This window comes from Chiloscyllium plagiosum, chromosome 9 (genome assembly GCF_004010195.1).
Source record: "Chiloscyllium plagiosum isolate BGI_BamShark_2017 chromosome 9, ASM401019v2, whole genome shotgun sequence".
NCBI lineage: Eukaryota > Metazoa > Chordata > Chondrichthyes > Orectolobiformes > Hemiscylliidae > Chiloscyllium > Chiloscyllium plagiosum.
In genome coordinates, this window is record NC_057718.1 from 82885411 (window position 1) to 82911878 (window position 26468).

General features: G+C 43.4%; 1 protein-coding gene across 1 annotated transcript in view; it reads right to left on the minus strand.

Annotated features, from left to right (window-relative positions):
- Positions 1 to 1291: 1291 nt before the first annotated feature.
- Positions 1292 to 26468, minus strand: part of LOC122553263 (solute carrier family 22 member 3-like) — a 26231-nt gene continuing 1054 nt past the window's right edge. The window contains exons 2-12 of the mRNA XM_043696848.1: positions 26260 to 26288; positions 20501 to 20604; positions 20243 to 20397; positions 13797 to 13965; positions 13590 to 13707; positions 11930 to 12036; positions 10974 to 11188; positions 9597 to 9705; positions 8239 to 8351; positions 3007 to 3106; positions 1292 to 1697 (exon numbers count right to left, since the gene is read on the minus strand). Coding sequence (XP_043552783.1) covers positions 1619 to 1697; positions 3007 to 3106; positions 8239 to 8351; positions 9597 to 9705; positions 10974 to 11188; positions 11930 to 12036; positions 13590 to 13707; positions 13797 to 13965; positions 20243 to 20397; positions 20501 to 20604; positions 26260 to 26288 — 1298 coding nt within the window. The 3' untranslated portion in view covers positions 1292 to 1618. The remainder of the gene's footprint in view (positions 1698 to 3006; positions 3107 to 8238; positions 8352 to 9596; positions 9706 to 10973; positions 11189 to 11929; positions 12037 to 13589; positions 13708 to 13796; positions 13966 to 20242; positions 20398 to 20500; positions 20605 to 26259; positions 26289 to 26468) is intronic.

Sequence of the window (26468 nt, forward strand, 5' to 3'; positions counted from 1 at the left end):
CTCTAACCTAACCCTAACTCTAACCCTAACCCTAACACTTACCCTAACACTAACTCTAACTCTAACCCAAACCCTTAACGTATCCCTAACTCTAACCCTAACTCTAACCCAAACACAACTCTAACTCTAAACCTAACCCTAACCGTAACCCTAACTCTAACCCTAACCCTAACCCTAGCCCTAACCCAACTCTAACCCTAAACCTAACCCTAACTCTAACCCAAACTCTAACCCATGTTAGGCAAGGCTGTGGGTGTGAACACCTTTGTCCCTGCTCCATTTCTTTTGTCAATGCTTCAAGTGTTGGTGAATTCTTGGCTCATGCACAAAATGTAGCGCGCACATCTCCCGAATTTTTATTTTTAACCCCCCCAAGTCTTTTTCTTTGTATCTCAACTATGTTAACATTAACCCCTTAGAGCTCCCTGCTTCAAAACTAGAAAGGCTGAACGTTTATAGCATGGATTCCAGATGGATATAATACCTCACTCAGTCCTTTTTGCAGAACCCAACAACAGCCTGTGTCTGACCTCAGGGTTCTCTCAATTGAAGGGCCAGTCCAAAGGAGCCTTATTGGGAAATTAACAGGATTTATAAGAAGGTGGATTGAGAAGACAGATATTATCGAACAATTTTTTTTATTCATAAAACCTCCGGTTATGCAAAGATCAGCCATTGAGATCCATTCTTATGTAATGTAAATCCACTCATCAGAAATCCACAAATATCCCAATTACACAGTGCACAGAACAAGGACATCCTTATCTACACCAGACTTTAAGGACCAGACAAAGCAAGTTACGAAAACATGAGTCAGGGTAGTGAAGAAGTCATTTGACATGTTTGCCTTTATTGATCAGTGCATTGAGCCTAAGAGTTAGGAGGGCATGTTATGGCTGTGCAGGAGATCGATTTGGCCACGTTTGGAATACTGCATTCAATTTTGGTCTCCCTGCTGTAGGAACGATGTTGTGAAACTTGAAAGGGTTAGGAAAAAGTTTACAAGGATGTTGCCGGGGTTGGAGGTTTGAACGATAGGGAGAGACTGAATAGATTGGGACTATTTTCCCTGGTGCGTCGGAGGTTAAGGAGTTACCTTATAGGGGTTTATAAGTCATGAGGGGCACGGATAGGGCAAGTAACCAAGGTCTTTTTCCCAGGGTAGGAGAGTCCCAAACTAGAGGACATAGGTTTAAGGTGAGAGGGGAAAGATTTAAAAGGGACCTAAGGAGCAGCTTTTTCATGAACACGTAGAAGGCATCTGGATGGGTATATGAAGAGGAAGGGTTTAGAGGGATTTGTCCAAATGCTGGCAAATGGGACTAGATTAATTTAGTATATCTAGTCGGCATGGATGAGTTAGAACAAAGGGTCTGTTTCCGTGCTGTATATCCCTATAACTTTATGAGGGTTCTATATACAGTGAGCAGAATCATATATTTTAATCTCCAATGTTTATGATTACAAAAAACTGAGCGTTTTTTCTAATAGGACATGATGATGCATGCCTTGAACATTGTGCACACAGTATTCCATATTATTGACAGTTAAATAATGTCAGTACTAATGTTGAACATATTAATCTAATTCAGGAAGTGATGTTCTTCTCTGAAGCAGGTCACTTGTTGTTATTTGTCTCTGCTGGAGGATGTGCAGTAACCAGCTCATAGGTTGTCTTTGGGGCTGCTTTCTTCTCTCTGGAGATGACAAAGAAACATTTTCACAGAATCATCGAGCTGTTACAGGACATAAGGAGGCTATTCATCCCATTGTGTCTGCACAGGTTCTCTGAAGGTTGGGCTTACTGCCAATCTCCTGCTATTCCGTCACAACACTACACCTTGTTCTTTTTTAAATAGTCACCAAATGCCTCTTCAATGCCTTAATTGAACCTGTCCCCAAAACAATTTCAGGGTAATGTATTCTCAACTTTAAACAATTACATGTTTTAATGACGATACTTCTTTATCCATACTTTAAATCGTGGACTGAAATGAGAAAAGAACTGTTTTAAAAGCAAGTAACCTGACTCCTATTGCAAGCATCGTTTCCGCAGCTATTTGTCCAACCACTAATTGAAGTCCAGTTTGTCGATGACTGAAGCTAATTGGTTTTGTGCAAGTGGAACTCTGACTGGCCGTGAGAAGCTGATTGGTCTGTGGCCAAGTGACCAGTTATTCATGACAAAAACCTTCTGTCCACCAACAATTACGCAGTTGGGGCCAGGAGGAAGGTAGAGAAGAGTATCAATTATCTGGAAAACTCAATTATCTCAATTATTAGTGTCTGTTTATGTATATGGTGAGCGGGGGGGGGAGGGGGGTGGGGTAAGGGGATTAGCGATTTAATTAATAGAGTCATATTCTGACTGTTCATCATTATTTACCTGTAGCTACAGTCTAATTACTTGGAACAAATAGCAATTTCTGTTAAATACAGAAAGCCTAGTCAGTGCTTTTTGTCAGCCTGAGTCTGAAAGGCAAATAAATAGGGGAATCCTTGTGCACTTGCAAAAATCGTTACTTTTTGTGGCAGGTCTGGGAATACAGGGTCTGAAGGTGCTACCCCAGTGAGTTATGACACTCTTGTGAAGAAGTGCTTTGTTTCATTCTCACATTTGGTTCTTTTGGAAGACACTTTAAATTTGTGCTCCCTGGTTCTCCATTCTCTTACAAGCAGGAAATTTCTCCCTGACTCATCCTTGCAACCATTCTATAGACCTTATCTGCACTCTCTGCCAATGTGTTCACATCCTTCCATAAGTGTGGAGCCCAGAACTGTACACAATACTCCAGGTGAGGTTTAACCAGTGTCCTAAATAAGCTCAGCAGAACTCTCGCTGTTGTATTTTAAGTTCCTGGTAATGAAGCCTAGAATACAGTGAGCTTTACCAACCACTGTCTCTACTTGTTATCAAAATTTGCAGTGCTTTTTAGTCCATGAAGATTCCAGCAATGACAGCTCTGCTCCAAAACCAGCCTCACACACAGTTCCCAGTTTACATACCGTCCAATGGTTTCGGCCTCTTCAATGGTCTCTGGTAAGGTAATCCCCATGGTTTCAGGTAGAAACAAGACGAGTATACCAGCAATCAAAGCAATCACTCCTGCAAATCAATGGGCATAATGTTTTTAAATATTAGCAGTGTTTGTTCAGTTTGCTCATGCAAAAAAAACAGTTGTGATTTTGAAATGCATTGGCTGCAATTTGTCACTCTTATGGTGGCTCAGTGGTTAGCACTTCTGCCTCACAGCACCAAAGACCCAGTTTCAAGTCCACCCTCGGGCTACTGTCTGTGTCGGCATTCTCCCCGTGTCTGCGTGGGTTTCCTTCAGGCGCTTTGTTTTCCTCCCGCAATCCAAAGATGTGCGGGCTAAGTGGATTGGCCATTTAAATTGCCCATAGTGTACAGGGATGTGTAAGTTAGGTTCACCGTGGAATATGCAGGGTTACAAAGTAAGGTAGGGGGTGTGACTTTGTGTTTGATTCCACCCTCGGGCGACTGTCTGTGTGGAGTTTGCATATTGTCCCCTTATCTGCGTGGGTTTCCTCCATGTGCTCTGATTTCCTCCCACAGTCCAAAAGTGTGCAGGTTTGGTAGATCAGCCATGGTAAGTTTCCTGTATTGTCCAAGGGTGTACAGGCCAGGTAGATTAGCTATGGGAAATGCAGTATTACAGGGATGGGATGGGAGGTGTGAGTTTGGGTGAAATGCTCCTTGGAGGGTCAATGTGGATTCAATGGGCCAAATGCTCTGCTTCCACACGATAGGAATTCTATAATTCATCCTCACCAATCTGTCTGCTGCAGATGCATCTGCCCATGACAGTCTTAGCTGGTGTGACCATTACACTGTCCTTGTGGAGACAAAGACTGGTCTTCACTTTGACCATACCCATGATGTTGAGTGATACAATCACTGGGTCAGACTTTGAATGGATCTAGCAACTCAAGACAGGGCATTCATGAGGTTCTATGGGTCTTCAACAGCAACACAACTGTACTCCAGCACAAGCTGCAACTTCATGACCTGGCATATCTCCCACTCAACCATTACCATCAAGCCAGGGGATCAACCCTGGTTCAATAGAGAGTGCAGGAGGGCATGCCAGGAGCAGCAGCAGGTAGACCTAAAAATGAGGTGTCAACCTGGTGAAGCTACCAAACAGGATTAATTGCATGGCAAGTTGCAAGTGATAGACAGACCTAAACATCCCATAATCAATGGATCAGATCTAAGCTCCGCAGACCTGCCACATCCAATTAGGGATGGTAGTGGCTGATTAAACAACTCACTGGAGGAGGAGGCTTCACAAATATCCCCACCGTCAATGATGGGAGAGGCTAGCGCATCAGTGCAAAACATTCGCGGCAGTCTTCAGTCAGAACCGTCAGTGGTTCCCAGCATCACAGGTACTAGCCTTCAGCAAATTTGATTCTCTCCACATCATTCACCAGTTTCCTCATTTTCCCTCCCCTCACCTTGTCTCAGTCAAATCCCTCGAACTCAGCACCACCTTCCTAACCTGCAATCTTCTTCCTGACCTCTCCGCCCCCACCCCACCCCGGCCTATCACCCTCACCTTCCACCTATCGCATTTCCAACGCCCCTCCCCCAAGTCCCTCCTCCCTACCTTTTATCTTAGCCTGCTGGACACACTTTCCTCATTCTTGAAGAAGGGCTTATGCCCGAAACGTCGATTCTCCTGTTCCTTGGATGCTGCCTGACCTGCTGCGCTTTTCCAGCAACACATTTTCAGCTCTCTCCACATGATGGCAAGAAACATGAGGTGGCACGGTGACCCAGTGGTTAGCACTGCTGTCTCACAGCGCCAGGGACCTGGGTTCGGATCCAGCCTCAGGCAACTGTCTGGAGTTTGCACATTCTCCCTGTGTCTGCATGGATGTCTTCCAGATGCTCCAGTTTCCTCCCACAGTCCAAAGATGTGCAGGTTAGGTGGATTGGCCATGCTAACTTGCCCATAGTGTTAGGTGCATTAGTCAGAGGGAAATGGGTCTGGGTGGGTTACTCTTCGGAGAGTTGATGTGGACTTGTTGGGCCGAAGGGCCTGTTTCCACACTGAAGGGAATCTAATCTAAACAGTTAGTGATACTGGATACTGCAAAGGCAATGGGCCCTGACAACATTCCAGCAATAGTACTGAAGACATGTGCTCCAGAACTTGCGGCTCCCTTAGCCAAACTCTTCCAGTACAGTTACAACACTGGCATTTACCCAACAATGTGGAAAATTGCACAGGTATGTCCTACAGATGAAAAACAGGACAAATCCAACCCGGACAATCACAGCCCCACCAGATTACTCTTGATCATCACTAAAGTGATGGAAGGTGTCACAGTGCTATCAAGCAGTACCTGCTCAGCAACAGCCTGCTCAGTGATGCCCAGTTTGGGTTCTGCCAGGGTCACTCAGCTCCTGATATTATTACAGCCTTGATTCAAATATAGACAAAAGAGCTGAATTCCAGAGGTGAGGTGAGAGTGACAGCCTTTGACATCAAGGCTGCATTTGACTCAGTGTGACATCTAGCTACCCAGGTGAAACTAAAGTAAATGGGAATTGGGGCAAATTCTTCACAGGTTGGAGTCATATCTGGCACATGATCTGGAAGATGGTCATGTTTGTTGGCGGTCAGTCACCTCAGCTCCAGGACATCTCTGCAGGAGCTACTCAGGGAGGTGTCCTAGATCCAATAATCATCAGCTGCTTCATCAATGACCTTCCTTCCATCATAAGGTCAGAAGTGGGGATGTTCACAGATAACTGTCCAACGTTCAGCACCATTTGTAACTCCTCAGATACTGAAGTAGCCCATGTTCACATGCAACAGCATTTGGTTTGAACTGGTAAATGGCAAGTGTGCACACAGGTGCTTGGCAATGACTGTCTCTAACAAAAGACAGAGTGATAGCTGTCTCCTTTGCCTTTCAATGGCATTACCATTGCTGAATTCTTCCATATCAACATCCTCAAACTACCATTGACCAGAAACTCAACTGGACTAGCCAAATGAAATCTGTGGCTACAAGAGTAGGTCAGAGGCTAGGAATCTTGTACTGAGTTCCCAAGAACCATACCCATCATCTACAAGGCACAACTCCAGAGTGTGATGTAATACTCCCCACTTGTCTGGATGAGTGCAGCTTCAATAATATTCAAGGAGCTTGACGCCATCCAGGATAAAGCAGAATGCTTGATTGGCATCACATTCATTCCCTCCACCACTGATGCTCAGTATCGGTATTGTGTGCCATCTGCATGATGCCCTGCAAAAATGTATCAAGGCTCTTCAACAGCACTTCCAAACACATGACCACTTTCATCTAGAAGGACAAGGGCAGCAGATACATGGGAACACCACCTTCTGTAAGTCCCCCGTCCAAGCAACTCATCATCCAGACTTAGAATTGTTCCGCTGAGTCAAAACGCTGGAACTCCCTCTCCAACAGTAAAAGTTCAAGAAGGCAGCTCAACACCATTTTCTCAGGAGCAACTAGGGATCCACAATAAATGTTGGCCCAGCCAGTGACATCAATATCCTATGAAAGTATGAAAAAGGCTCTCCATCTCTCCCACAAACCACCTGTCCTCCACCATGCCTGAAAATTTCTCTTTATTCATTCATTGACTTTGGGCATTGAATTCTCTGCATTCCCTCTACCCCACCTCCCATGGACTGGATTAAACTTCAGGTGGTAGAAGCCTTTAAGATTGCAGATGTTTTTCTGAATAAGAAATAAAGTTCTGAACCTGTCAAAACAGACTGACAGGCTGGGCAGACGTTTTCGAAATGCAGGTAAAAACAGAGGTAGTCCTCGGATTTTGCCTGTCCTCGGATGCTGACTGAATTGCAGTGCTCTTCCAGCACCATTAATCCAGTTTTCGAAATGCAGGCATGCAAAACAGCAGCAGTCTGCATTAAGAAACATGAAGAAACTATGACAATATTAACCTGTACAGAGCAAAATAAGAGACAGATCAGAGCGTTGGGAAGTCTTGCTCCTAGGATCTGTCACTTAGCTGAGCTGGTAACAGAGTGAGCTAGTTTCCAATGTTAATTCACTGACCACTTTCCTGTGGATGGTCAGAAGGTGACCAAGCCTGTCTAACTGAGATCTCTAATCCAATACTGAGTGTGGCCCCGCTGTAACTGACCCAGAGAAATCCCAGCAGCAATGTCCTGGTTCACTGAGTAGAATACTATTTCAATTCCAATCGCTGACACACAAGTCCTGAGGGCAGATCAGTCAGTGACCAGAAACTTAATGTCAGGGATCTGGATTTTGAAGAAGGTTTGAGGAAACGTGATTCATGGAATCATAGAATCCTGACAAAGAGGCCATTTGGTCCATCAAGTCTGCACTGACCTTCTGAAGAGCATCTCATCCCCATAGCCCTGCACAAGGTTTTTAACCATGACTAACCCGCCAAACCTGCACATCCTTGGACGTGACAGGACAATTTTTAGCATGGCCAATCCACTTAATCTGCAAATGCTTGGATTTTGAGAGGAAGCCAAAGTAGCTGGAGGAAACCCACTCAGACACAGGGAGAATGTGCAGACTCCACACATAGAGTCGTAGAGTCATAGAGATGTACAGCATGGAAACAGACCCTTCAGTCCAACCCGTCCATGCCGACCAGATATCGCAACCCAATCTAGTCCCATCTGCCAGCACCCGGCCCATATCCCTTCAAACCTTTCTTATTCATATACCCATCCAAATGTTTCTTAAATGTTGCAATTGTACCAGCCTCCACCACTTCCTTTTGAGCATTGCAAAGAAACATGGGAAAGGTGAACATATAGAGCTCGCATAAGAGATGGCAGGAAAGGAAAAGAAAAATCTGGACTAATTCTTTAAGTTAATTCTCAAAGGTTGGAGGTTCAAACTAGTAACAGATGATTGGAAGCCTATTATGACTGAACCTTCCTTCGCACTGAATAAAATGGACTGAGGGTAGAGTAGAAACTTAAAAGCTCTGCATCATTAGAAAACAATTGAATGCTGTAATGGTGTTGGTAGCAGGTGGGCTGCCATTAAGTGTATTTCATTTCAGAGTTAAGAGGAGTTGTTGGATTTACCTGTAGTTTTCTTGTGGCCTGGTTACTCTAAGCGAAGACAGCAACCATTGTATCCAACGGTGCTGCACAAGGGGATGCTTTGCTCCACTGAATGCAAAGGGTTAATTCACTACAAAACAGTTGAACTCACCAAAAACCACAAGGGGCATTTCGGTCCAGAACACTGCCAACCTGTACAGTAGGAATGGTGCTATGATTCCCCCAAAATCACACAGTATTGAGCACACTGAAACCGCAAAGTTCCTGTTGAAGAAAATCAAAATTTCACACCCAGATAAACCCATCAATTAATTTAAACAACTCTCATTTCTAAATCAGAAGCTATATACCTTTATAACAGGTTTTCTGTGGAAACATTACCTAGTTTAGATAATATTATTGCATAAAATTAGATAGTCTATGTTTGTGTGTGCCCGTGTCAATGGCAGCTGAGAGTTAAAAGAGTTGAAACAGGTCTTAAACAACGCTTCTAATTTAGAAATACAATTTAAAGAAAAATGTCTCCTATGTATATTCTCAGTTTAAAAAATACATACACTAAATAGAATTCCTTGCACTTCACTGACATTTTGACAAAATTATTTATACGAAGTGCTGCAGAGGTGTTTATATTTAATCTTGATTGGAAGTCTTAAATTTTGAAAGATTGTAGGATAAAGAATTTACTTGAAGTTTAATGAACATATCTGGAATGGCTTATTTATTTGTTTTTTTTAAACAACGCTTTCTAGAAATCACATGCATGGCAATGCTTTGGACTCTGCTGGGGCTGTTTTGAAAAGTGGCTGGAGTTGCAGAGGTTCACATTGTAATCTGCCTTTGTTGGAGGAAAGCCTGCTAAGACCAAGTTGAGTTGGAGGAAAGCTTTCAGCGAACAAGCTGGCCAGCTGACTGTTCCCTGTAATGGAAATAACATCCTCTCCAATAGTTCAGGGTGAAACCTGTTGACTCTTTTGAAAGAGCGTTTGAAAGAATATCTTAAAATTGTATCGTCTGATCGCATTGTGTCCATTAGACTGTGGAGATGATTATGCATGGTTTATGATTTGACTACATGTGCGACAACATCAGAGAAACAACTCCAGAACATCCTGCAACTTATATTTTTGGCTTCTGGAATAACCCTTGGCAAAACTGTTCTTACTTCAGAAAGCCAATCTCTGCAGATAAATCTGTTTTCTTTTTGTGTGTGTGTGTGCGTGCATGCGTGTGTGTGTGTGTATCATTTATGCTTCTATATGACTGACTGTGTATGTTAGAAATGTGCTGCTTCATTATTGAATAAGTTTTACTTGGATAATTAACACAAAATTGTGTAACTTCTACAACAATCATTTTTAATACTTATATTTCAAGGATCGGTTAAAAGAATGAGATACATTTGAAATCCTATCCAAACAAATTGATCAGAACCGCTCAATGTCAGTTGTCGCTGAATGGTTAAAAGTTAGCTGTCGCAGTGTGTAACAAATTCCCAACTGTACCTACCTTAAAAATGTTGGATATAATTCGGTATTTACAAAACAGACCATTAAAAAGGCCACCGTAATCCCTAGTTTGCCCAAAGATGAGATTACTGCTTTCAGCCAGAATTGATCTGAATTAGAAAGAAGTTAAATGTATAATTGTAAAGGAAAATCCAGAGTGCTCAGACAAAGATGAAAGACTTTATTCGCTTATGCTTTTGAATACCACAGGAAACCGAACTATTTTAAGATTGTTGGGCAGCTCCTTAATTCTTATTCTTTTGAAAAAAATCATAGGGAAAATAATTTATTTGAGGTGCAAAAAATTAATAAATGTTTATATTTGTTCACTTCTGAATATTAATTTTTAATCTCTCATTATGAAAAGTGAATGAATATTTTTCATCTGTCTACAGCTTTCTCAGATCTCAAAAAATTCCCCGAATATTTCACCACATACTTGAAAGCATAGTGACTCTTATGGGAAGAAGTTAGGAGGATGTTGGTGGTATGGTGAGGAGTAGAAAAATCCAAAGATTGAGTCTCGTAAACCCGTAGCAGGCCCGTTCAGTTTCCAGGGTTTTTACTGTTTGGAACGAATTGTTGTAATTTTTCTAACCATGTATACCTTGTGAATGCAGAGTTGCTTGTGCATGTGTGATGTATCAGCATTCATACTTGCATCATCTTACCAAAACTGTGCCAATTCAGAGCACTGTCTTGTTAACTAAAAACACAAAGCATGCCCAATCATTAGTTGTTCATTTTCATGATTGACTCCTCTGTCCTACCTTCTATTTTAAGTCAGATATGTCTTGACAGAAAAAGTATACAGTAGAATTTCTGAAAGTGTTAAGCATTTGTGGAATGCTATATAGATTATGCTGTGGTAATCTGACACCCTGTGGTCTAGCACCCGCTGCACTCCCCTTTTCTGTCGAAGTGGCTCTGCATCGATCTTTATTCATATGAAATCATTGTTAAATTTTGTCCAGTTTGAATGTGCTAAATCCTGCTTTCGGAAAATCATTTGTCCATTTGGCATGTATTTCATACAAGTCAAGGTGAAGGCTTTACTTTTAAGTTAAGTACGCATTAGATACACATGACACCTCGCAGTGCAGCAAATGCCCACTCCCAAGATTACCGGATTAAGATAGTCCACTCTGGATAATTTGAAACTCTTGCATCTTTTTACCCATCACCCAATCCCTTGTATTGGCAATGGGTGCAATCTGATATTGCCTAACTGACACCTCCCTAACCCCCCCCCCCCCCAGCATATGAAATGCCATGATAGAATGATAAACGATATTTTGCTTACTTTAAGTGCACATGCACATCAGATTGAAGACCACAGGATCTGGATTAATATATAAGATTGCGAGATAAAATTTACCATCAGGAATGAAGGCAGTTATCAGGCAGGATGCACCTGCTAGAAAATTGCCCCCTGCAAAGGGAAGGCGACGCCCAACTCTGTCAATAACAAGAATAATGATGATTGCAGCTGGTAGTTCCACAGCTCCTGAGATGACAAAATTGATGTAAATGTTTCCTCCCATAACCCCCAAACGCATGACAAGCCCGAGGTACACCACAGCACTTGAAAACCTGAAATGAAGAATTGGAGTTGACTTATTACCACGGGATTTACTGCCAACGTTTGTAAAGACATCTGCTTTGGGTGACTAATTGCTTTTGCTAAACTCATGATGTCCCCACATTTAAATTTGCTCCAGCAGTTAGCTGTTTAACACAATAATAAGTAATGCATTAAATTAACTCAATTGTAAATAATTATATGTTGAACTCCAGTATGCTTTCCTCTTTCTGCAAGTTATCTTGTGTAGTTGGTAAAATCACAAAAGGTATGTCCTTTTAAGAGTTTGAGACATTTTGACTCACAAAGCAAGACTTTCATTTTCACTCTGCTGGTGAGGTCAGATATTTGTCGACGACACACCACTGCCATCTTTTGCAATGGAGAATAAGTCAGTGTGTACAAAATAGATATCTTTAATCAACTCTGGGTTAGAGATAGGAGCACTACCACTCTGCCACAAAAGCTCCAATGTGCATGGTATATGCTTTGCCTAGGTACACCCTGAAATGACATTGGGATCTTAATGTCATAGGATCCCAAAGTAAATGGCTAAATTAACTGTGCACTTGGATCACATCTAAATGGTGACATCACAAAGAGTATGGAGATGAAGCAGTCAAGTTTTTCCATTCAAATTTCAAATTTTGCCTTTCTCCTTCTCGTAGGATTCATCAAAATCTTTTCCAATGACACCCAGATACATGCGCAAACATGAGATATCATACATAAGAATTTTAGCATGATCTTACCAGTTGAACATCAGAATAAGAGTATGCTTCCTTATCTGTGGTGTTTTTACCAAGTCTATAGCTGAGGGCCTCTTCAATGTTTCAGCACAATCTTCAATTTGAACTGTCTGACAAAATAGAAGTCACAAAATGATAAAATGTTCTGAATAGTCACTTATAAACAAAATATATATGAAGGAAGGTTGGAATAGAAACATCCAGTCTGGCCTGTCAGTAATAATTGCCATCTCCTTGAGACAGCTATCGTACATTAGATATTATACTCACTTACTTCACCATATTTGAGAATTAGCCATATCAGTTTTCAATAGTTTACTCAAAAGCCAGCTGTTTGGAATCATGTGGTGCTGCATTCTAGGCATCAAACCAGGGATCTATGTTTTGCCCACAGTTGCCCTGTGGCCAGTGCATTTCTGAAGAAAAGTCACTAGAATCAAAACGTCAACTCTGCTTTCTCTCCACAGATGCTGCCAGAACTGTTGCGTCTCTCTGGCAATTTCTGCATTTTGTTTTGCGTTTTGATTATTTCTTTCCTCATCTAAAAGCTATTTTGATCATAATTAAATGCATTCTCTGTCAGAGCAGTGGTCTGGACAGTTCAGCAGTTTCAGTATCGGTAGTTTAAGTATGGAGACCTTTGCTACTGATTGATCATAACCCAATGACTCCTGCTCATCTGTGAAGACTTGCCATCAGCACAAGTCACAGCGAAGAAGGTTACCTTAGGTACAACAGGATCTTGATCAGATGGGCCAATTATCCAAGGTGTGGCAGATGGAATTTAATTTAGATAAATGTGAGGTGCTGTATTTTGGAAAGGCAAATTTTGGAAAGCTCAGGACTTATACATTTAATGGTAAGGTCCTGGGGAGTGTTGCCAAACAAATAGACCTTGGAGGGAAGGTTCACAGTTCCTTGAAAATGGAGTTGCAGGTAGACAGGGTCATGAAGAATGCATTTGGTATACTTACCCTTATTGGTCAATGCAAGAGTGCAGGAGTTAGGATGTCAAGTTGTGGCTGTACATGACATTGGTTAGGTCACTTTTGGAATACTGTGTTCAATTCTGGTCTCCCTGCTATAGGAAAGTTGTGAAACTTGTAAGGTTTCTGAAAAGATTTACAAGGATGTTGCCAGGGTAGGAGGGTTTGAGTTATACAGAGAGGCTGAATAAGCTGGGGCTATTTTCCCTGGAGCATTGGAGGCTGAGGTGTGACCTTCTAAGGGTTTATTAAAATTGCGAGGGGCATGGCGAAGGTGATTAGCCAAAGTCTTTTGCCCAGGATGAGGGAGTCCAAAACTAGAGGACATAGGTTTCAGGTGAGAAGGGAAAGACTTAAAAGGGCAACTTTTTCACACAGGGCTGGTGTGTGTATGGAATGAGCTGCCAGATGAAATGGTGGAGGCTGGTACAGTTACAATATTTAAAAGGCATCTGGATGGGTACATGAATGGGAAAGGTTTAGAGGGATATGGGCCGAGTGCTGACAAATGGGACTAGATTAGTTCAGGATTCATGTTCGGCATAGAAGGGTTGGACCGAAGGGTCTGTTTCCGCTCTGTACATCTCTATGGCTCTATAACCTGAGGAGACCAAAATGGGAAAAACTGATAGAAAGGAAATGCCGAACAATGAATGGGTAATTGTCACATTAGCCACCTCAACATCTGTCGAGAAATTGTGCTTTTTGTTCTTTTTTGCCATCTTCCGTAGAATTCTTTGGGCCTCATCGTGTTTCTTTTGAGACAGCAACCACCTCGGAGATTCCGGCATCAGCCTGTGAAAGCAAGACAGTCCGGTTTTTGTCATGGCACAGCTGGTTTCCACTCCCTGATGAGCATTAATGATTTCTCCGTTGAACATTACCAGTAGTAGGTGAGGAAGGCAAAGTTTGGTATGGTGGCTGCCAACTGTAAACCTCTCCAGGCTGGTATAAAAAGTGCGACAGCAGCAAGTAGTATCATCCCAACACTGAAGCACATCTGGTTCACAATCCCCACTGTTCTTCTGTACTCCATTCCGACAATTTCTGTAACTGGGATTAGGGAGAACATTAACACAAGGTTAGACCTGTATCGGCGATTTCCCTTCCCAGCTCCTTTAGAAGCGTCTTCTTGCTCTACAGCCTCCTGTTGGATCAGCAAAGAAGGAATCAAACTTCCTTCTTGCATGGTTCAAATGGCAGCATGCACCGTTTTTGTTTCGATCATTTGTGGGATCGTTGGCTGGGCCAGCATTTATTACCCGTCCCTAGTTGCCCTTGAGAAAGTTGTGGTGAGCTGCCTTCTTGAACCGCTGCCATCCAACTGTGTTGGTACTAGTTTACTCCACCATTATAATTCTTTCATGTCAGAATTACTCTGTGACTTTTTTGACTTATTAAATATTATCACCACTAGATCATAATTTCTTTCTATACTGTTTGTCTATTTTTCTACTGCAGTCAATTTCCAGATTCTCCTGTTTCCTTCTCTTGTAGCACTCCTGAACACAGAAGAATTAAGGCTAATACTGAGGCAGTGCTGCAGCATCAGAGGTGCAGTCTTTCAGGTCCGATGTTGAACCTCTTAGGTGCTTGTAAAAGCTGACATCGGACTGCTTTGAAGAAGAATGGTGGAGATATCCCAGGTATCGTGACTGAAATGTATCATTTAATCAATATGATAACATCAGATTTTCTGAGTTAAAAATCACACAACACCAGGTTATAGTCCAACAGGTTTATTTGGAAGCACTAGCTTTCGGAGCGATGCTACCTGATGAAGGAGCAGCGCTCCGAAAGCTAGTGCTTCCAAATAAACCTGTTGGACTATAATTTTAACTTTGTACACCCCAGTCCAACACCAACACCTTCAATCATGACAGATTTTTCTGGGCATTGTCAGATTGTTGGTGGCAACTTTTTGCTTTTGTTTGGCTGCGGGGTTGTGATCGCTTCAGCGCTTTTTAAAAAAGTATTTCGTTATCTGTAAAGCACTTTGAGATTTCTAATGATCATGGCAGGTGTTTTATCAATGCAAGTCTTTTTCCTTCTCCAGGAAATCTTTTACCTTCACCTTTTTAACTTTCTTTGTGCCTTTATGTACCCAATGTTCTTTTCAATGGTACAACTCCTTGATGAGAAAAGGAAAATGGCCACTGACCGCAGCCATGGCTGAAAGAGCACATTTAAATCAGAGTTTCTAACTCAAATCTTGTGCTTTCACCTAGATTTTTCCCAGTAAGTATTAGAATAACTAATGCCATCATCTGAAATTGTTGTGACCACGAGTTGGATAGAAATATTTATCCATTTGAACTAAACAGAATACCAGCTGGGAAAGATGTTGTGAAACTTGAAAGGATTCAGAAAAGATTTACAAGGATGGTGCCAGGGTTGAAGGGTTTGAGCTATTGGAAGCTGGGGCTATTTTCTCTGGAATGTCGGAAGCTGAAGGGTAATCTTATAGAAGTTTATAAATCATGACAGGCTGAGATAGGGTACATAAACAAGGTCTTTTCTCTAGCTTAGGGGAGTCCAAAACTAGAGGGCATAGGTTTAAGGTGAGAGGGGAAGGATTTAAAAGGGACTTAAGGGGTAACTTTTTCTCACAGAAGGTGAATTTTAGAGGAAGTGGTGGGGACTGGTACAAATACAACAGTTAAAAGACATTTGGATGGGTATGAGAATAGGAAAGGTTTAGAGGGACATGGGCCAAATGCTGGCAAATGGGATTAGATTAGGTTAGAATATCTGGTTGGCATGGACGGGTTGGACCGAAGGGTCTGTTTCCGTGCTGTACATCTCTGTGACTGTTTGACTCTAAACAGCCCAGTTTAAAAGGAAGAAATCTGGTCTGATCTTTTATGAAGCTTAACCTGGAAGGAGTTTTGAGTTTAATTGATAGTTAGGACACGACTAAAAAGTTGTAGTTCGGAAAGGGATCATTCTGAATGATTCACAAATTGGCTTTGATATAGCATAAGACAAAATAATTGGAATATCAGCTATCTTACAATTTTCAGGCAAGTCCCAGGAAGGGAAAGCTGTGACTGAATCCTAAGCATTTTTTTTAAGGTGAAATCTGAGTTGTGTTAAGTTTGATGAGGGTTTGCTGCTGTGAGACCTACTGAGTTCTTTCACTGAACCCTACCAAACTCACCTCCTGAATCACCTCCAACACCTCAGTGGGGTCTGTCACATTTCTGTCCTGCCTTAGCACACATCCTTCCCACAACAACCCGCCATTCAGTGGATATCTGCTGAAACGCCAGGGTCATTTTAAAAACGTTGCGACGCAACTAAACAGGCACTGGCATAGTGAAGCTGCCCTGCTCATTAAAGGGCATATCTATAGGATGTCAGAGAATGGGAAGGTGCCACCACAAGTCACCGACAGGGATCTGGATGCCCGGCTGGACTGGGTGGTGTAGCCTCCTCTTCCCAGAGGACTGGCAGAGGAGGCTGTGCTGCCAGACCTGCCAGCCTGGTCTGAGGTTGCCATCTCGAGGGGGCAGAGGAATTCCCAGCAGTGCTAACAAAAGGTCAATGACCTTCTCCATTCTGCCAGGGTAAGAGTCACACTCTTTTCTCCCTGCCATCTCACACTCACTCTATCCCTACCACTACGCATAGTATCTTGCCCTTCTGATGAAGGGCTTTTTGCCCAAAACGTGGATTTTCCTGCTTCTCGGATGCTGCCTGACCTGCTGTGCTTTCCCAGCACCACTCCAATCCAGACTCCCATCAATCTCATTAATGCCTGCAACATTTTTCATCACTCTCTCTCCTCCCTAGCCTCCTACACCACTAACCCTATGCGCTGCCTCCTCAATCCTTAACTCCACCTCACCATACCCAGCCCCCCCCCCACCCCACCCCACCCTGTGCACCCAGTACCATCTCACTCATACCCCCTCCCCGCAAGAGGACAGGGCAAAGTGAGCTCATGTGGTTGGAGCTGTGCCCAACGTCAGGCTCCTTATCCAAGAAGTCTTGCTCATGCAGACGAAGACAGGGATGAGTAATGTTCACTCTGCAAGCCACTACAACTCTCCCATTAGACCCGCTGTCACTCTCACTTTGTCTGTGACCTTCCTCTCTCTGAAGAAGAGTCCACAAACCTCCACTTCAGTGTCTCACCCCACCAGAAGTCTCATCCTCGACCTTAGAATCCCTACAGTGTGGAATCAGGCCACTTGGCCCAATAAGTCCCCTCCGACTCTGTGAAGAGTAACCCACCCAGACCCATTCCCTTGACCGTATTACTCTACATTTACCCCAGACTAATGCACCTAACCTACACATCCCTGAACACTATGGGCAAGTTAGCACGGCCAATTCCTCCAAACTGCACATCTTTGGATTGTGGGAGGAAACCAGAGCGCCCGGAGGAAACCCACGCAGACACGGGGAGAAGGTGCAAACTCACACGGATGTCACTAGAGGCTGGAATCGAACCCGGGTCCCTGGCACTGTGAGGCTGCAGTGCTAACCACTGAGCCTGTGTCGCCCGAGCATCTGAGGATGACAGCGTACTTATCTTCCAAGGATATCAGCAGGACCCAGCAGGTCAGGTACTGACACCTCGGAGGTTACGGCTGTGTGAGGGAGGGAGAGTCCACACTCTGTAGCTGGCTGAGGAAGGAAACTTGCCAGAGCCTTGGCATTCAGAGGACATTGCCCAGGCGAGATGGCATCCAAGTGCACAAGGATGAATAAGGGCAGCAGATAGAGATATGGGATGTAATGACCCTTACTGCGCAGAGGCTGCAGCAATGCAGCAAATCCAGTGACCATCTGGCTGCCTCCAAGGACAGATTGGTGACAGCCATGGAGGTCCAGGTCCAGTATCACCAGCGGCTGCTGTCCATCTATGTCTTCCCCCCACCCCCCGCCAACACACACACACACACACACCCCACCCCCGTCACCTCAACGTAGTCCTGAGGATCGAGAGCATGGTGACTGTGGGGGTGATGTGGGGAACCTTGACCCTGCTTCAGGTGCTCCTTCTGCACGAGGAGACAGGGCAGTGTCCCAGGAACCAGAGGAGAAGGCGCATATAGGCACCCGTTTCAGTTTACACGCAAGGACTCTATAGAAGTGGCCAGCTCCCTCCCCCTCCACCCTCTCTGACCCTTTGGAGTCTTGTGGCTGGTGCCTGTGGACCATGCCCTGAGATGCTGTTGCCTAGCGTCCAACATTTGGACCAAGTGGCGCGCTGAATCTGCCAGGTACATACTCTGGTTTCCTCACTTGAGGTTTCCCAACATCGAGCTTGTTTGGTGAGTTTGGTAAGATGGGAGACTGAATATTATTGAGGCAAGTTATGGTGTTAACAAGCTGTTTAACAAGCGTTAAATCATCTTCAATTGGCATCTCACCGCTGGCTAGCGAGAATCTTACCACATCAATTGTGGAAAATATAAAAGATGGAATGAGACAGCTTCAATGTTGAGTTAGGGTTTGCCATAGTTATTGTCCAATTCTGCCACAAATCTCACCATAGTCACTCAGAGCCCAATAAGATTTCACTCTTGTATTTTAATTGGTGCATTCCACCATCTCAGTATATGTCCCGAAGAACTTTACAGTCAATGAAGTATATTTGAAGTGTGGTCGTTATTTAAATGTAGGTAATGCTGCAGCCAATTTACTCACATTGAGCTACCATAACAGTAATGCAATAATCAACAGAAAACATGATTTTCTGATGATAGTTGAGCATTAGACATTAGCCAGAACACTGTAGATAAATCCCCTCATCTTTTTCAGTCATAGTCTGATGGGACCTCTTATGTTCAATTTGAAGAATACATGGGGCCTCAGTTTAATGTCTCGTCTGAAAACCGACCCTTCAGAAAGTGCATCACTCCCTCAGTATTGCACAGCACACCAGTGTAGACTCTTCTGTTCAAGTGTCTTGTGTGTCACATAAACCCACAACCATTGGCCGGTGAGGTAGATGTGCTCCTGATTGAACCATGGCTGAGGCCACTGAGGTGTATGTATGATGTCAGAGTGGGTTTCTTTCAGAGTATCCCATCGAAGGATTTATCCAAGGGGTGAGTGTGGTCACTAAGGGCAGAAGGGGAACTGGCTTCTTTTACAATGTGGTATTGGAAACACAATTGCTCATTTGGTAAGTCAGTCTGTATTGAAAAAGCTGAGGGAATGTTTACTGGTAAACTCTCTCTGGAGAGTCAGTCTGCAATGAGCTAGAATATTGGGTTAAACCTATTCATCAGAGTAAGGTTTTATATTTGTGTTTGTGATCCAAGGGTCAAGAAGGAATAGACTGACTCTTCCTGGAAAACTATTCATCATTGTCTGCCTTTTTGTTGCTGATTGCTGTATCAATTTAGTAATAGCACTTTGAACGCACCTCCCCCATTATATTTGAGGACCACATTTGTTGATTGACTAAACCAACATGTTGACCCAGCTTGTATTCAAGTTGGTTTATAATTGGCTAAACCTCATAAGAAAATCTACCAGTTCACTCTGTTAATGTACAAATACATCTAACAGTTTTATATCCTACTTGATCGGGGAATACATGGTTGGTTAAAGAGCTCTTGTGGTGCAGTGGCAGTGTTTCTACTTTTCGGCCAGAAGATCAAAGTTCAAGTCCTACCTGCACCTGAGGCATATCACAACATATCTGGACAGGTTGGTTTCAATAACTACCCAACTAGTTAGTTGTCCTTATCCAAGACCCCAGAGGGCTGCGCATACTCAGATGTCGAGATAGATAGATGTTTGAACTCCAGGAGAAACAAGAAATACAGGGGTTAGGCAGAAAAGTGAAGTCAAGAATAAATGTAATTCAATGGTCATGATCATTGAATGATGAGGCCGGGGGTTGCATAGCTTAATCCTGCTCCACGTTGTTATAATCATGCATTAAATCACTTTTAAAACAGGAGTGTTGATCATTGACAACTGAGACCAGTCCAAGAATAAACAAAAGACAAAAAGGAAAGAGAGATGTTATTTTATGTCACACCTTTATGAGGGACATCGAAAAGATCTTCACAGGCAATTGAACACTTTAAGGAAACTAAAACTAATTCCAGTCCAGAGGGTAATTAAACAGGAGTTTAGATTAGAGTGGTGCTGGAAAAGCACGTTCGATTTTCCTGCTCCTCGGATGCTGCCTGACCTGCAGTGCTTTTCCAGCACCCACTCTAATACAGACTCTGATCTCCAGCATCTGCAGTCCTCACTTTCACCTACTTAAACAGGGGTGTCCACTGATCGCAAATCAGTGTCACTAATCAACACAGGTACGAATACTCATTACGAATACAATAATCCGAAAGCTTACTTAAGACATAGGCACTCAGCCAACCACCCTTGCTGAGCAATCCCTGCAGAGTGCGGAAGATGATGAACCAAAGGTAACTTGGAGCAAACGCCACAGCGAGCCCAGCAACTGAGGTTGTAAAAACGGAAAACAGGAAGCATTTTTTTCTGCCATAACTATGAGAAAGAGTGGAAAGATTTCATGTTTCAATACATTTAAAAGTGATACAGTTAAGTATGCAATTGGCAAAAAGGTGGCATAGATATGAATTATACATACACGTCTGCTGCAAAACCCAGGAATATTGTTCCAAGCATAAATCCCGCATTTACACAAGACTGGGACAAGTCCACCTTCCAAGCCTCAGCACACACTAGTCCAAACTGTCCAAGTGATGTGGGTAAACAAAAATGAACATCATTAATCTGGCATTTCACACTTTTTCAACTTCTTCTATGTCATCATAAAGTCTGATATTGTTCTCATCACATGTCCATTTTCCATTAAGATGTTAGCACTGCTGCCTCACAGCGTCAGAGACCCGGGTTCAATTCCCGCCTCAGGCAACTCTCTGTGTGGAGTTTGCACGTTCTCCCCGTGTCTTGCGTGGGTTTCCTCCGGGTGCTCCGGTTTCCTCCCACAGTCCAAAAAATGTGCAGGTTAGGTGAATTGGCCATGCTAAATTGCCCATAGTGTTAGGTGAAGGGGAATGGGTCTGGGTGGGTTGCGCTTCGGAGGGTCGGTGTGCACTTGTTGGGCCGAAGGGCTGTATCTAATCGAATCTAACTATGTGGTCAGGATAATAGCCTGTGGCTCCATTATGGAATTGTACCCAGGTTAAATATGATGTTTCTCTTTCCGCTGACTCAGCTGACATCAGCCAGCTCAGAGTGGGTCATTGATCAAGGTTGGGAGTTACATGATCTGCTTGCTTTAACTTCGTTAACTGCTCTTTTGAGGACAGCCCCTGTGTAGCTTGAAATGGGGATAGTCTCATGCACAGGTACCAATTTGCCAGGAACTAGCCTTTGTTTTCCTGAATTCAGCAAAGCTAAAGAGGGAGATTTGATAAGCTAAAACCAGCAAGAAAGAAGCACATTCATAGTGAGTGATGGAGAAATGGCTAATACTAAAAAACTTGCTTCAGAGGTCACAAAGGGGTGAGTTTTGAGATTACAAAATCACCGAACATGCATTTGATGCAGCAACTGAAGGTTGCTATCCCAAAAGAAATGGTATTGTAGAGAAATTGCTTTAACTGAAGAATCATTGGAACTTCATGCTTTACATCCAAGGGGGAAGCTAGGGGTAAAACAACAAGATTCCAACTAATATTATCTCGAATATTAGGGCAAGGAAATTTATGAAGGTATGAAATGTGATCCTGCTCATCAGGAAATGGGTTAACTCAGGATATGTTACAGCCACCTTGTCTTATAGCAATTCTTGGGACATGACTAGCGTATGTATTAGAATTTATTTCCAATCCTTATTGCTCTTGGGAAGGTGATTATGAACTGCCTTCTTGAACTGCTACTGTCCATGTGGTATAGATACTCCCACGATACAGTTAGGGAGGGAGTTCCAGAATTTTGAGTTTCTGAAGGATCTAAATCAGGATAGTGAGTGGCTTAGAGAGGAACTTACCACAGTGGTGTTCCCATCTATCTGCTGCCCTCCCCTACCTTTCTCAAAGGTAGTCGGTGTGGGGTTGGAAGATGCTGTCTATGATGAATCCTTGCAGTGCACCTTGGTTTAGTACATATTGCTGCCACTGAGAGTCAGTAGTGGATGCTTGGGGATGTGGTGCCAATCAAGAGGACTTTTTTATCCTGAATGGTGTCATGTTTTCTTGAGTGTTATTGAAGCTGCATCCATCCAGGAAAGTGGAGATTATTCAATCTGAGTAACTCACAGTAACTCAGTTCTCGACCTGTCTCTTGTAGATGATCAGGCTCTGGGGAATCAGGAGGTGAGTTACTCACTGCAGGAATCCTAACCTCTGTCCTGCTTTTGGTACCCACAGCATTTATAAGGTGAGTACAATTCAGTTTCTGGTCAAAGGTAAACCTCAATATATTGATAGTGGGGGATTCAGTGATGATGATGGCTTTGAATGTCAAGGGGCAACAATTAGGTTGTCTGTTACTAGAGATGAGCTGAAAATGTGTTGCTGGAAAAGCACAGCAGGTCATGCAGCATCCAAGGAGCAGGAGAATCGATGTTTCGGGCATGAGCCCTTTTTCGGGCTCATGCCCGAAACATCGATTCTCCTGCTCCTTGGATGCTGCCTGACCTGCTGCGCTTTTCCATCAACACATTTTCAGTTCTGATCTCCAGCATCTGCAGTCCTCACTTTCTCCTGTTACTAGAGATGGCCGTTGCCTGACATTTGTGTGTGGCACAAATGTTATATGTCACCGACAAACTCAAGCCTGGATATTGCTCAGGTCTTGCTGCATCTGAGGAATTGCAAATGGTGCTGAGCACTGTGCAATCATCAGTGAACATTTGTCCTTGACCTTATGATGGAGCGAAGGTCATTGCTGAAGCAGCTACGTCCCTCTCTCTGAGCCCGGAGGCCTGGGTTCAAGGCTCACCTTTTCCAGAGTATGTAACAGCACCTCTAAACCGTTTGCTTAGAAAATGCTTGCCAGAGGAACTCCTGTAGAGATATCTTCAAGCTGAGATGACTAACATCAATAACCACAACCATCCTCCTCTGTGCCAGGTTACAACGAGCAGGAAGTTTTCTCCGAATTCTCAATGACTCCAGTTTTGCTGGGGCTGCTCGATGCCACACTCGGTCAAATGCAGCCTTAACGTTAAGGGGGTTGTCACTCTCATCTCCCCTCTGGCATTCAGCTCTTTAGTCCATGGCTGTAATGCAGTCAGGAGCTGAGCGATCCTGGCAGCACCCCAAGTGGGCAGCAGAGAGCAGGCTATTGTTTGGCAAGTTCTGCTTGATGGTACTGATGCTGACGCCTATCACATTTCATGTGATTGAGAGTAGACTGATGGGATGGTCATTAGTTGGGTTGGGTTTCACCTGCTCTTTGTGAACAGGAAATACCTGGGCAATTTTCCACAATGTCAGAGAAGTGTCACTGTTGAGGCTATACTGCAGCAGCTTGGCCAGGAGAGGAGCAGGTTCTGGAGCACACATCTTCAGTACTAGTGTCAGGGCCCATAGCTTTCACAGTCTCCAGTGCCTCCCACCATTTCTTACTAACACCAGAGGGAACTGAAATGGCTAAAGACTGGCTGAGGGGGTCACTGCAGAAGGCAAAGGTGGAACCTCTATAGAGAATACAGCCAGGGAAATAATAATAGGGAAATGGCAGGGAAATTGAATAAGTATTTTGTATCAAGTGTCATAGTAGTCGACACTGATAGCGGTCTGAAAATAATCAAAGGGGTAAAAGGAGGAGAATATACCCTGGGAGTCATCTTCAAGGAATCCTGGGATTATGGAAATGTCCCAGAGGATTGGAAAACTGCCAATGGAGCACCTTTACTTGAAAAGGGAAAGAGACAAAGAACAAGTATGTGTAGGCCAGTTGGCGTAACATTAGTCATTGGGAAAAGTTACTGTTAATCATTGTTATTGTTATAAATTTAATATGATCAGGCAGAGTCAGCATGGCTTTATGAAGGCTAAACAAAGAGACCTTGGAGTGCAGATTCATAGCTCCTTGAAAGTGGAGTTGCAGGTAGATAGGATAGTGAAGAAGGCGTTTGGTATGCTTTCCTTTATTGGTCAGAGTATTGAGTACAGGAGTTGGGAGGTTATGTTGCAGCTGTACAGGACATTGGTTAGACCATTGTTGGAATATTGTGTGCAGTTCTGGTCTCCTTCCTATCGGAAATATGTTGTGAAACTTGAAAGGGTTCAGAAAAGATTTCCAAGGATGTTGCCAGGGTTGGAGGATCTGAGCTACAGGGAGAAGCTGAACAGGCTGGGGCTGTTTTCCCTGGAGCGTCGGAGGCGGAGGGGTGACCTTATAGAGGTTTACAAAATCATAAGGGGTATGGATAGGATAAATAGGCAATGTCTTTTCCTTGGGGTGGGCGAGTCCAGAACTAGAGGGGCATAGGTTTAGGGTGAGAGGGGAAAGATATAAAAGGGACCTAAGGGGCAAATGTTTCACACAGAGGGTGGTACATGTATGGAATGAGCTGCCAGAGGATGTGGTGAAGGCTGGTACAATTGCAACATTTAAATGGATGGGTATATGAATAGAAAGTGTTTGGAGGGATATGGGCCGGGTGCTGGCAAATGGGGCTAGATTAGGTTGGGATATCTAGTTGGCATGGACGGGTTGGACCGAAGGGTCTGTTTCCATGCTGTACATCTCTATGACTCTAAAGCATGCCTGACAAACGTACTAGAATTCTTTGAGATAAAAAGGGAAACAGTGAATGCAATATATTTGAACTTTCAGAAGACACTTGATAAGATAGCACACGCCAGGCTACTTAAAAAGGTAAAAAGCCCATGGTGTTGCATGTAGTGTTTTGTGCATGGATAGAGGATTGCTTAATTAATAGAAGGCAAAAAACTGGGAGAAAACTTTTTCAGGTTGGCATCCTGTAACTAGTGAAATGCCACAAAGGTCTAATATTTACAATACATAAGTGACTTGGATGAGGCAAGTGAATGTACTATAATCAAGTTTGTGAATGACACAAACATAAGTGGAAGAGCAAGTGCTGAGGGAGACACAAAGAGTCTGCAGAGAGATATAGAGGGGTTGATAGAGTGGGCAAAAACTTGGCAGCTGGTATTTAATGTGAGGCCACCCACTTTGGCTGGAAGAATAGAGGAGCTGAATCTTATTTAAACGGAGAGAGACGACAGAAAGCGACAGAACAGGGATGTTTGGGAGTCCTCATCAGAGAAGCGCAGATCCAAACTGGGCCAATGGAATGTTGGCCTTCGTTTCAAAGGGAATGGTTTGTGAAAGTACAAATATTTTCTGAAAACTAGACAAGGTGTCAGCCAGTATTTCAGCTGAATACTGTTTGGGCCCCTTTATCTCAGAAAAGATGGAGGGCATCAGGCTGATACCAGGTCTGCAGGTTGGGTCGATTGGGCTTGTACTACTTTGAATATAGAAAATGGAAAGACAAATCCTATTGAAACGTGTAAGATTCTTTGGGGACTTGACAGGGTCAATGTAGAAAAGATGGTTTCCCTTTGTCAGACAGGCTAGGACCAGAAGGTGTAATCTCACTTTACGGGGTTATATATTTCAGACAGATATGGTGAGGAATTTCTTCTCTCAGAGGGTAGTGAATATGGTGATAAGATTGTAAGAGTAGGCCATTCAGCCCTTTGAACCTGCTCCTCTACTCAATAGGTTCATGGCTGACCCAGTCCACCTTCCTGCTCTTTCTCCATAAATTGTGGTTTCCTTACTGATCACAAATCTACCTCAGCCTTAAATTACTCAGGGACTCTGCCCCGAAAACTCTCTGCAGCAAGTCTCACAACTCTCTGATGGAAGAAATTCCTCCATATGTCAGCATTAATTTGGCAGCCTTTATTCTGCGACGATGCCCTCTGGTCCTAGACTTTCCCATGAGGGGAAACATCCTCTTAGCATTTACCCTGTCAAACCACTCCCCCCCACCGAGAATCCTATGTGTTGCAAATGAGATCCCCTCTCAATCTTTATAACTCCAGTGAGTAGAGTCCCAACCTGTTTAACAATTCCTGGTAAGACAATCTATATTATTACAATTCTAAAGAAGGATCACTGCACATGAAACATTAGCTCTCACCTCCTTCGACAGATGCTACCAGACTTGCTGAGTTCATCCAGCAATTCCTGCTCTTGTTTCTGATTTCCAGCATCTGCAATTCGTTCAGTTTTTCATCAATCTAACCACTTCCACTTGACACCCTTTCATCTCAGCATCACTGAATCCACTCCCATCAAAATCTTGGTGGTTACCATGAATCAGAAACAACTGTAAAATAACTGGCTACATGATTTCATCAAAGACTAGGAAATCAATGGGATGTGATTCACCACTGGACTCCGTACGCTTGCACCAGAATCTATAAGGAACAAGTCAGGAGTGTGATTTCTTTTTCATGTGCTTGGACATTTGTAGCTCCAGCATTATCCAGGACATTCCAGAACCCCTTCTACCAGAAATGTTCACTCCAACCACCACTGCTGGCCATTGGTGTGGGTGAATGTGTGAGGGGATGAGTGTGTGAGTGGGGGAGTGGGGG